Source organism: Erythranthe guttata, chromosome 8 (genome assembly GCF_056151865.1).
Source record: "Erythranthe guttata isolate IM_541 chromosome 8, IM_541, whole genome shotgun sequence".
Classification (NCBI taxonomy): domain Eukaryota; kingdom Viridiplantae; phylum Streptophyta; class Magnoliopsida; order Lamiales; family Phrymaceae; genus Erythranthe; species Erythranthe guttata.
In genome coordinates, this window is record NC_142540.1 from 22,482,049 (window position 1) to 22,494,634 (window position 12,586).

General features: G+C 32.8%; 1 protein-coding gene across 1 annotated transcript; it reads right to left on the reverse strand.

The window, feature by feature from the left end:
* Positions 1 to 5,432: 5,432 nt before the first annotated feature.
* On the reverse strand, positions 5,433 to 8,587 carry LOC105965064 (G-type lectin S-receptor-like serine/threonine-protein kinase SD2-5). The gene has a single exon (XM_012989570.2). The coding sequence runs from the start codon at positions 8,273 to 8,275 to the stop codon at positions 5,687 to 5,689; it is 2,589 nt and encodes an 862-aa protein (XP_012845024.2). The 5' UTR covers positions 8,276 to 8,587; the 3' UTR covers positions 5,433 to 5,686.
* Positions 8,588 to 12,586: the final 3,999 nt, after the last annotated feature.

Sequence of the window (12,586 nt, forward strand, 5' to 3'; positions counted from 1 at the left end):
GTAGTCTTATTCAGATAATAGGGCGTACCTTTAATAATTGAATTATATCTTTATTTATACCTTGTCGATCGTGCTGCGGTTAATTTGTTGGGCCCAAATCATATTTAAAGGTGATTGGGCTTTCGTAATAGTATTCTTCTAAATCGGGCTCGTGGCCCAGTACGTAGAGAAATAGTAGGCTAATTGGGCTGGCCCAATTAGGCATATCATTAGCCCCCACTCACGAGTCGATATGGGAGCCAAGTCGAAAAGGGTACCGGATCGTGTCATGGCGTAGAACTTTTCAAGGTAGTCTTGTGGGTCACTAGTTCCATCGAACTGTGGTAGACTCGAGACCTTTACCCGTTGGGGTAGTATCTCATTGATTATTGCGACAGTGAAGGGATTGCACCTTATTGGAGGTATTGCCCTTCCACCAATAGGATTATCTATGTGGGGAAGGTGATTTGAGCGAGATAGCCACTGTTAATTTCATCATCTGCAGCATTGTGTGGAGGTACTCGTTGGCAGAAGACGTTGCCTCTTGAAGGTGAACGTGGGTCTTGTCGCCCAATTCGTGCATTATGGCGATGAGTAGATTGTTGCATCCGAGACCTAGGGTCTGAGGTGGATGTGTTATCCGGTGGTGGTGGAGGTCGTTGTGCCACGGGTGGAGATGAGCGTTGACTCCCGTTGTGGCGATGTATTGTGCCACTGCTTCATTAGCAGCTCGAGCTGAAGCTTCCGCAATCATGTGTTGGAGGGCCTCTTCGATTATTTGAACCGTTCAAGGAGCGGGGAGTGGTGGATCATGCGGGTGATTTATCTGGACCTCATGAGGTGGATCCTGATTAGTCGGAAGAAGTGCCAAGCCAGAGCCTCCACGAGGTGGGAGGTTGTTAGCATTGGCATGTTCTCTCTAAGTAGATGTCTCAAGGACACCATGCGCGCGACGTGATCTTGTATGCTTTCCCACAGACGGCGCCATTATAATGATGGTAGAAATAGATCACCTTAAGTAGTTGAGACCGAAGGACCTGGGAGAGCAAAGTGGATCACCGCTCACGTGCTAGATGACCCTGAGATAGCTGCGAATAGAAAACATACGTGAACCGGGCCGGGGGTTGAACGAGCCAGAGGCCGGCGGAAACCCCTCCGACGCTCAAGTCAGATGTACGAATTATAGGAAATAGTTGAGAGTATATGACTTGTAGTCTTGTTGAGATAATACGGAGCACCTTTAATAAATGAATTATATCGTTATTTATACCTTGTCCATTGGGCTGCGATTAATTTTTTGGGCTCAAATCTAATTTGAAGGTGATTGAGCTCTCGTAACAGTATTTTTCTAAATCGGGCTCGTGGCACAGTACGTATATATATTATATATATATATATATATATATATATATATATATATATATATATATATATATATATATATATATATATATATATATATATATATATATATATATATATCCCTACCAACTATAAAAGTATGAATGTTTTTTTTTCTTAACATTTATGTGCTTCCTATTATGCCCTTTGTAAACTAACTTACACCATTAATTAGTTATGGTTAATTGTGTAATAAGCATAATGAAATAACAAATTAATAGTAAAATAATATTGTTTAAATATCTAATGTCTTTTCATATGCTCAAATATTTACACAAGTTCGTTGATTTTCTTATTTTTGTAATTTTTTCTACATAATATTTTTTAGATAAAATAACTTCGTCTTAAACTAGATTCGAAGAGTTTTACAATCACATACTATAAGCATATATGTAGAAATTTGTTTTTCGTTTTACACATAAAGTAGTTTCGAATTTTAAATTAATTATTAGATTATATTTATTACGTATATTCCACAAATATGATAATATGATATTGTTTTATGTATCTTACATTTTCGAATATAATATTTTATGTAAAATAAAATGGTATTGAAACATGACTACTATTGTTAAAAAATACATGAAATTTAAACAAGCATATGTCAATCATAAATTTAAAGGTAAGGATTAATTAAACAAAAACACTTTGCAGACTCGAAATATACACTTTGGAACTTTGCACACTCAAAAAAATTAATAACACATTGCACCCTTAAAAGATTAAATGATTCACACAGCAACCCCCAATTGATATTTTATTAAAATTAAAAATATTTTAAATTTTATTTTAGATAACAAAATTTAATTTTCAAGTAATTTTAGCAAGAAAATAATTTAATAGTGAATGAAATAAACAATTACATAAAATAAGTACTACTGCATAGATAAAAATATCCTCAATAATTACACCGATACAAAAGTATTTGTCATCTTTGTACTGAGTTTTAGAATTATAATTTTTCCACCCTTCAACTACTTTTTCACAAAATTACATAAAAAAAAATCATACAAAAAAAAAAAAGAACAAAAGAACAATATATTTTTACCAATTCCAAGAAAATTAAAGATATACCTATTCAATAATTTCACACTTTAATTATGAAAATTATTTTATTTAAATTACATTTGATCACTCCAAAGAAAATTATCATTTCAAAATGCCACTAAAAGATGAAATTATCCTCATTAACCTTAAAATTTAAATAGGATGCAATGCGAATGATTTAATTCCTTTCGAGATTTTTTTTGGGGGAGCCAAGTGCATAAATGATACATTCCGAGGGTACAAAATAGAAACAAGCAAAATATTTAATTTAATTTATGTTATATATTTTTAAATAGTATTAATTTTCTAATATAATTTCTCTATAAAAAATATCTTATAAAAATATTTATTTTGTTATTAGTAATTAAATAATTAAAAGTATACTTAAGAGGAGCATCTTTAATATAATATTTATTTATTTTTAAATATGAGATTTACGGTGTATATGTATGTAATTAGATCTGATCTCAGGAGAGATCACTATAATTATTCAATATATGGTCAAGGGTAAACATATAGTTTAAAAAACATCAATGGTCACTATAATTACTGAATTATCTTTTCTTTGTAAGAAAATTATTGGTGAAATTGAAGATCGATAACTATTATGACTCCAGTAACAAAACATATCTCACTTAAAGTTTCAACAATAACAAAAAATAATATGATGATGATATTATAACACCAAGGTAACAATAAAATTATGAATTATGCACTGATTATATTACCCATAAGTAGTAAATTGAATATTATTATACGTGATTAACATGTCTTATATGAATTGGCTAACTCAAGATACTTGAATAAATATGCATGTCCAATTGTATTTAGTTGTCTCTACCTCCCTGTTTTTTAATTATTACTATTTTATAATTCATATCTTCATTTAGCGATATTGATTTCGATCTTGAAAGTCGAAAATACTTAATTTACATGCTATTGGATAATATAATATTTTGGGTAAATTACAAACACCCCCCTGAGGTATGGTCAAATTACAAAAACACCCCTCTTGTTTGGATAATTACAACCACCCCCTCAACTCATCAAATTTAGTGGAATCTTCGAGATTATATGGAATATTATCACTTTTGTACCCGTTTTATCCCATTCAAACTCTACATTATGAAGCAAGATGATCATAATATGTGATTTTTAGCTTGTATATATCAGTTTGTGGTGCATCGGAAACTGTATTTTGTACACAAAAAGAGTACAAACTAGAGCACATTTCACGGAATCTAGATGACTATGTTGAATTTGGCACCATAAAGGTGGAGGTCTAAGAAAAAATCATAGTTGAGGGGGTAGATGTAATTATTCAAACAAGAGGGGGGTTTTTGTAATTTGACCATACCTCAGGGGGGTGTTTGTAATTTACCCTAATATTTTTCATCAATAAACCTTGCTACATTAGAATCTCAAATATTTTAATATTTCTAAAGTAAATTTCTTTAAGAAAATTATTGTTGTAAATATAAAGATATATCATTCTTTTTTTTTTTAAATATAAAAGTATATTATTCTGACACCTGTGAGGCTGTGACAAATACAAGATGTATCCTTGAAGAAAATTGAAAAAAAAAAAGATGAATAAAAACGATAATAGCTATAATTAAATTAATATTCAAATTTTTTGAAGGCATTAATATTCAAATTTCAAGTGTCGACATTTTGATCAGGGAGACCATAACTTAAGTAACACGAAAATAAAAACTTAATAGTTTTAAAAAATACTGATATAGAAAAACTCATTAAAATGAAAATTGTTTCAACAATCACAATAAAATCAGAGAAAACATAATGTGAGCATGTATGAACTAATATATAGAAAAAAAAATTAGTTATTTTGTTTTATATTTTATATTCTTTTCAAATAATTTTTAAAATAATTATATTTTACCATTCATAGATACATAATAACAACATTAATTTTTATACTTACTTGATTTTATTTAATTTTAATTTACTTTTAAATATTACATCTAACTTTAATATTTTTAATTATACATTTATATAATAAGTCAAATCATACATTTCCACGTGCAATGCACGTGTTGTTTGCTAGTATATATATATATATATATATATATATATATATATATTCTTTTTTTTTTTTGTTACGAATTGTTATTTTTCTTTGCACATTTCAATATAAATTATAACAATATTTAATTAAGTAACAATAAAATTAAAGCTAGGGTTTTTGAATTTTGGTGAACTTTCACAGAAGAGAGGGACGTGCTTTATGAGAAGAAAACATATCGCGATTCACGTTATTTTTATTAGGGATGGCTTTTAAAACTTAAAAGTGTCCAAACTTTTTAAAATTGCAGACACAGTTCGAAAATGGGTGTCCTACTTTTAGCTTAATTACGACACGGCTCGACACGAGTGTCCGAGCCGTGTCCGGAAGTTTTCGAGTGTCCGTGTATCGGATACAGGGATTCTTCACCATCCAGAGGTGTCCGTGCAGCATAGCTTGAATCTCCACCTACATAAGTCCAAAATAAGGGGTATCTAGCAAATTTCCCCCTTTTTTTTATGAGTTATATTGCGATTGTTTGGGATATTACCAACGTACATATTAATGACTAACCCATACAAATATCTTATCAATGAAATTGATGTTAACTAATTGTCACTAAACATTCATCTTTCACATTAATCGTACAGATTAATTTATAAATTAAAGAATCATATTCTACAAACTTCCAAATAACAACAAAATTGAGCGGATTAATTTGTTAGAATGAATCATATTATCTTTGAAATGGATATTATTGTACAGTAAAAAAGAAGAAAAATTCACAAATCACATTAGTACTTTTATAAGTAGTGTAGTATAATAATATAATATAATTTAATATAATATAATCTAAAATATAGGACAATATATATAGATATAGATAGATTGTGGCTTTTTGTTTTTTTAAATAAAGCAAAGCCAAAATAAATTACTTAGAATAAATTCTATTTTTATCCCAATTACCGACACCAACAAATTTGTTCATACTGTGGAAAGATGTAAAATAAAATCAAATAATTACAAAATGTTGAGGATTTATGTCATCCAACATCCACAAGAAATCCAAACAATATCGGATCAAATTTTGTTGTACTTCACACCACACGTAAAAAAGGGAAAGTCAAATGGCCCGAAATCATTGAACTCCTCACACTCAAACAAACGAATCAAATGAGAAAAAACAAGTCTCACATTATCAAAGAATAACATACTCCCCGAAAACACCAAACTTCATCTTGGCCCCGATAGAACCGAAGGAAGCAAACGAGTTGCATCTTCAGAGTCGATTCCCGATATATCGTTCATTACATACCGCGGTGGAGTTAAGAAGTTACTATAGTCAATATCTTTATCAACATCTTTACCACCTTCCAGAACCTTCATCACCATCGACATAGCTGGCCTTTTCGTGTAATCGTTTTGTACACACCAAGCCCCGATTTTCATCATCTCAACCAATTCTTCCATGTTCGACTGCACATCATCACAATGGAAATTCTCCACAAGATCAAGCCACTGCCCTTCCTCTGCTTTTTTCTTGAAAGCACTCAATAAATGCCTTTCTTCCTCGGGCTTAGATTGCTCGAATATTTTCCTACCACACGCAATCTCCAAAACCACAACCCCGAAGCTGTAAACATCCACTTTCTCTGTAATAACCGCGCTCAGCCACTCCGGTGCAAGATAGCCCGGAGTGCCTCTCATGGTTGTCATAACTTGACTTTGGTCCCTATCGATTAGCTTCGAAAGCCCGAAATCTGCCAGCTTGGCATTGAAATTTTCGTCTAAAAGTATATTTTGAGGCTTTATGTCTAAGTGGATGATCTTTTGCCTGCAATCTTCGTGTAAATAGGCTAATCCCTTGGCTATATCAAGAACGATTTTTCTCCTCGTTTTCCAGTCGAGACTCTTCTCTTGTCTTCCTGTATATATCCATTTTTCCAATGACCCGTTAACCACGTACTCGTAAACGAGAAGCCTGTGAGATTTATCGGCACAAAATCCGATGAGTCTCACCAAGTTGACGTGGTGAATGCTCCCTATACTCTCGACCTCTGCTAGAAACGACTTCTTGATGTGTCCAACTCCGTCGAGCGTTTTCACCGCGATTTTCGTACCGTCTTTCAACAACCCTTGGAAAACCGAACCGAATCCTCCCTCACCGAGTTTCTTGTTGAAGTTCTCCGTTGCAGCTTCCAACTGTTCGTAAGAAAATCTCGTCGGCATCCCGGGTACATGATCTAAATAATCCTCCTCAACTTCATCGGGTTTTCTCCTTTTTCGGTAAACGAAAAAAGCACTTCCGATAACAACCGATATAAAAAGAACTCCAACAATTGATCCAAGTATAGCTCCAACAGAGCTTTTTTTATTTCCCTTGGAATCTGTAGTAGGGGGTACTGTACCTACTGCAGGGGGAGTACTCACAGTAGGGGGAGCACTCACAGCAGGAGGAGCATTAATCTGCACTTTCAAAGAAACCGAAGAATTTAAATTTGTTAGCGCTCGATTGTTATTCATCAAGGAAAAGACGCGTGACGGCAAATAGCAGTCCCCGCCAGAAGGATTAGAACCATATCGAAAGATAGCAGCTCTGCAAGAACAATTCTTCAAGCAAGCCTCTTTACATGTATCCATATTAGTGTTACTAATATCCGTCACAAACTCAAAGTAGTTCACATCTTCCAAATCCACAAACCCGTGATTTTCCGAAACATTATTACAACTAGTACCGAGTGGTTTCACTTCGAGACAACCGAGATCAGGGCGCCTACTGTTTCTCGGCGAAAAGTAGACTTCGTTAGTACCCGATCTCGGGCAGCTACATTGCCCGTTCGAGCAAACTCCGTACGTACCGCAAACCATAGGATAGTTACACACACCGAGAAAGCCTGTAAGAAGATCAGCTACTTCCTTCCATGGTTGTCCCCACTCAACCACCCTCAGATGCCCGTCGGACCCGAATTTAATAAATTGAGCCGACTTAGCATCGGGAATCGGTATCGATAAATCGGGATCGGTTGGTTCGACAGAATTTAAATATAAATCTAAACTCCCATTTCGAAACTTAGCATAACTTAATTCTGTATTCTGTTTGGTGCCACTTAACGAATTTTCGTAGTATACCTGCGGAGGGTTTGATTGGATAGAAGCAACTAAGCCTGTGGTAGTCATTGACAGCGAAAAAAGGCCGGCGTCTGTCCAATTTGTAGGCGAAGAACTCGCGGTCAGATTCTTACCGGATACTAAGATCTGACCTGGGACAAGTACATCGGTTGGGTGATCAAATGATTGCCAGACAACGGAGTTTTTCGAATCGAAGAGAACTAGGTTTCCGGATTCCGTCATGTTTAAGCCGCGCACGGACATTTTACCGGTGTTGGTCGACCACGCCAATGTGCCATCTGCATCTCTCAGGACCAAGTTGCCGTCGGCCGTGAGCTGCAGGGTTGCATTGATTTTGACCGGATTGTTCCGGTTGGCCGACCAGACGACCTGCGGGAACCCTATCGACGGCATAGTGATGCGTCCACCGCTGCTGGTTTGGACGATGAATACGGCGAAGAGGTAAGTATCGCATGTGCCGTTGCAGAAGAATCCGCAGGCGTATCTCGGGCCGAAAGTTCCTGATCGGAGAAGGATTGCTCTGATGGTTGAGTTGTCTGAGAAGCTGACCGAGTGACTTGCGGAGACACTGTTGATCCAAGTAGTCGAGAGGTTTGCCGTTGGATAATCCCATGGCTGGGATTCGACACAGGAAAGATCGAACAAGAAGAAAGAAGCTACGGCGAAAATGATATTCAGAGATGGAAACTTCATCGCATATTTTCTCAATGAATTGTGTGAAAGAGGTTGTGAGAATGTATCTGATACATTTAGAATGACAGCTTTGAGCTTTGTCAATGTCAATGTCAATGATGCTAAGCTTCCATTTGCAATTCCTTTTACTACTAGATCATGGAAATTATTCTTTTTTTTTTTTTTTTTTTTTCTTTTAAATTTTCTTTTAGAATGAGTATGGGAATATTTTAGTATAACAAACAAGTGGTACTAAAATGCAGGGGGTTGTGTAAGTGTTGTATTTATTAATTGTTAAAACATTAAACCACGGTCAAAGAATAGTTAAATTACTATCTAGTAGCCTGTATTATATCAAATGAGTTAAATGCAAAACACCCCCGCCCCGCAAAATGCGGAAAGGCCATGTGCAGGAGAAGAGTTTGCGGTGGGTTTTGCAATTGGTTGGAGACTTCGGCAAGCGGAGATGGCCGGAGCTCGAATTGGCGACGACATTGGAGAAGATCTAAACTAATTGCCGGCGGCGTTTTTTTTTTTTTTTTGTTTTGTTCTTTTTTAATTAATTTATTTATATTCAGTATTTATTTCTTTTATTTTGTTTGTTTAAAATGGAACCAGAAAAGCCGAGAGATTCTAAGGGGCATTTATGTCTTTTCACATAACATATCGCACACGCAGTCGCATAGATAGCACGTGAATGACACGAACGAGAGGGAGGGAGTGTATGACTTTGACTAAGACGGGTTCTAGCCATTAATTTTTTTCACAAATTTTTTTTGCACTTTAGAAAGGTGTGCGTGCGTTGCACGCGATATATTAATTTTTCTTTCTATTTTAATCTATATTTGATAGTTAAATTGTTATTAGAAAAATATTTGGTGACATTGATAATTATTTGGTATATAATATTATTTAAATTATTTATTAATTAATAGTAAAATAGATATAAAAATATTCATACGGTTTTACCTATGTATATTCATTATGTATATTCATGAAACTGTTATTTTTTATCATTTCGTTTCAATTATTACAATTTCTGCTCATCATCTTTGCTATCAAAATTTTGAATGATATTTACTTGCTTCTTAGTTAATTTCTTTTTGCATTTGTTTTATTGGAACTCACTATCATTCATCAATTTCTTCCTTATAGCCGAGTGAATTGCGTTTTGCATCTCAAAATTGACACTAATTGACATTTCGAACTCGAATATTTTAAAATTGGCAAAATTCACTATAAATTATATATCTCATAGAAACATGCACCCCACATAAATTCTTGCGATACTTTAACCAAAAAATGAATACAACACGATATTTTAACTTTGAAAAACAAATATCATTCTTGTTTATATTTTATATTTCTTACTTCATATTTTTTATTTATTTTATTTTTATTAAGAATTTAAAAGCATAATTTAATTTATGTTTTTCATAGTGCAGTAAAAAATATATAATTTCAAAAACTTCTTATTTAGATTGAGTTGTAATGTACAAAATAATTTAAATAAATCCTAATTTTCCATAAAATTACATAATATATTACAAAATATCAAAAACATGTGGAACATTGTTATGTTGGGGAAAAAAAAAGGCATAGGTGATGAAAATTAAATAGATTAAAACATAATAAGACTTTAATCAAAATTATTTTGAAGATGTGAAAAATGACCTAAATATCAATTCTAATTTAAAAGATTTTAAATCCGCACGTAGAGTTCTAAAAGAATCTTTCAGCATTACTATTTGATCTCCTTTTTTTTCACTTGTAGCGTATGAAATACGTTTATTTATGGGCTATGACATGTGAATTTCCTACGAGCTCACTGTAATTTAATCTTTTGGAGCAAAATTTCATATGAAAATGTCACTCGAATATATCTATTTAAATTTATTAATTAAATATTATTAAGTATTATTAAAGTTATAAATTTGTACCATATCATAAATAAAAATAAATTGAATAATAAATTACGAATATTTTATGATTTTCATATGTTTTCTGTTTCTGTATTCTCTTAAGTTACCATACATATATAACAATTGTCGATAGAGTAAATTAGTTTTACCCGAGCGATAAAAATACTAACATATAACATTATTGTTATAAATAATAATTTTAATTATTCAAGCGCAAAATATGAGAAATAAACAAAAATATAACTAACATTGAATCTTGATTATGTTTTGAATTAATATATTCAAACAAAAGAAAATGGAACTACATTCTATCTTGTAATGAATTACTTTTATTAAAAAGAATATTAAAAAGAATGAAAAATGAAATTACATTCTATTTTGTATTAAAATATTTTTATTTTTTATTTGTCTAGAAAGTCAAAAATGAAATAGCTCCGAATCTTGATTATAATTTCTAATTAATCTTGATTTTATTTGGTTTATTTTTTATTTGACTCAAAAGTGCAAAATAACAATTGTATTTAGTTAAGCTTCAAGTTTAATCATGAAATCCATACGTAATATTAAGTTCTACATAATTTATAATTATGATGATTAATTTTTAGTAAATAAACTTTTCGTATTAATTAAAAAACTAAATTAAATGAACTTCTTTAATGTTTTCTTTATAGAGAATGATAATTCTAATTTGATTTATTTATTATTTAATTTTTTAATTACTTAATTGACTAAGGTCACTTAATGTTATAATTGAGTAACATAGGGGTATAATAGGCACTATATAAAAGGGAAGAAACCACCACCCCGTTCATGCTTTTATAGATAGTATAGAATAGATAGATAGATAGATAACAAATTGTTAAACACATCCAACAATCATTGATAGGGCCAATGGCATTTTGCCCCCAAACAATCGTGTATTTTTGCACGTTACCCCTTATACTAATGTTTTTTATATGTTTTTACCTGAACTTGTCGAACGCTGCCTTAAAGTTATCATTTCCTTTCAATTCTTGCCGGAATCACTTGAACGTGCAAGGTATGTGAGTTTTTCTTCCTTTTTTGGAGTACAAAAAAAAAATAAAAAAATTAGGGGTACTCTCATTAACAGTGAAGTGTGTTAGAATCCCCTTGATTCTAATTATACGAGAATTTAATAAAACTTGTGCCACAAGTTTGCATATACCGTGAGCTAAAGAAGGGAAGATCGAGTCCTCCCTGTAGCTTTTAATTCTTTTAATTTGTCATTAATTGATTTATAATAGAAATTATTCTTCTTAAAAGTTTCCTAACCCTAATGGACTCTGGTTTTCCTTGTTATACAGTGAATCAAAAAACTTAGGAGAGCATATATACGAGAGCAGCACATGATCGTGATTGTTAGAATCCTTTGGATTCTGACTTTGCAAGGAAATGTGTAAAGACTTGTACCACAAGTCTAGATATGTCGTAATATAAGAAGGGGAGTTTCCTTGTGTTTTAATTCTTTATTTTATCATTAATTGATTAATAGTGGAAATTATCTTTATACAAGCATAACTATCTTTTTTATATTTTATTGTCATATATTGCTAGAGTTTTAATAAATATGGGAATTATTTATTGGCAAAGAAATCTCCTATATCTCTAAGATTTAGTTTCCTACGTGATTTGAGTATTTGTAACATTTTGGTCTCTAACTTTTCCTTGTATAGGGATCTTATGGCGTAGAATATAAAAGGAGAGCAATCTCAGCATAAGGCTTCACGCCTTCTTGGAGAGAAAAATTTACACAGGATATTTTCTTTACGCTCGTTTTTGTTGGCGTCTTTTTGGAGAGAAAAAATTTTCTCTTCTTCTTGTTGCCGTTGCGTGCTTTTTTGAGATAAAATTTTTTTTCCTTTCTTTGTTGCTCCTACAACTTTTCCATCGAGAGAAGTTCGAGAGAAAATATTTTTTCTCTCGTTTTTATTACTCCATCGTGATACGTGATTTTCATAGAAAATATATCAGCTTCAAGACTTTGTGGTGAAGACACCAAGATTCAAGGATTATCACAAGTTTGCTTCTTCTATACAAAAAGAATATCGGTTCTTCGGGAGAGGGGCCTAAACAGATATCGGGAGGAGATCCATCCGCCGACTGAGGGATTTAGCGTTGAAGGGAGTTCAACCGAGCGGAGTAAAGGACGTGCTGCAAATTGAAGATTTATAATTCAGCGTAGTATACAAGAACGGCCTCAACAAAGAGGGAGTCTTTGTATTTTGATTAAGTCCTACTATTGTATTCGTAAAACTAAAAATTAGTAAACTGTGCTGCGTCATCGACTTCCTTACACTGTGCTGCGTCATCGACTTACAAAACATGAAATCAATTGGAAACCGCTTAACCTTCATTTAGTTCCCCAAGGCATTCGTGTTCTCCGATATGT

What these genes read in the sequence shown, in the direction of transcription:
- LOC105965064 (XM_012989570.2), bottom strand. Translation starts at nt 8,275, where the DNA reads ATGAAGTTTCCATCTCTGAATATCATTTTCGCCGTAGCTTCTTTCTTC.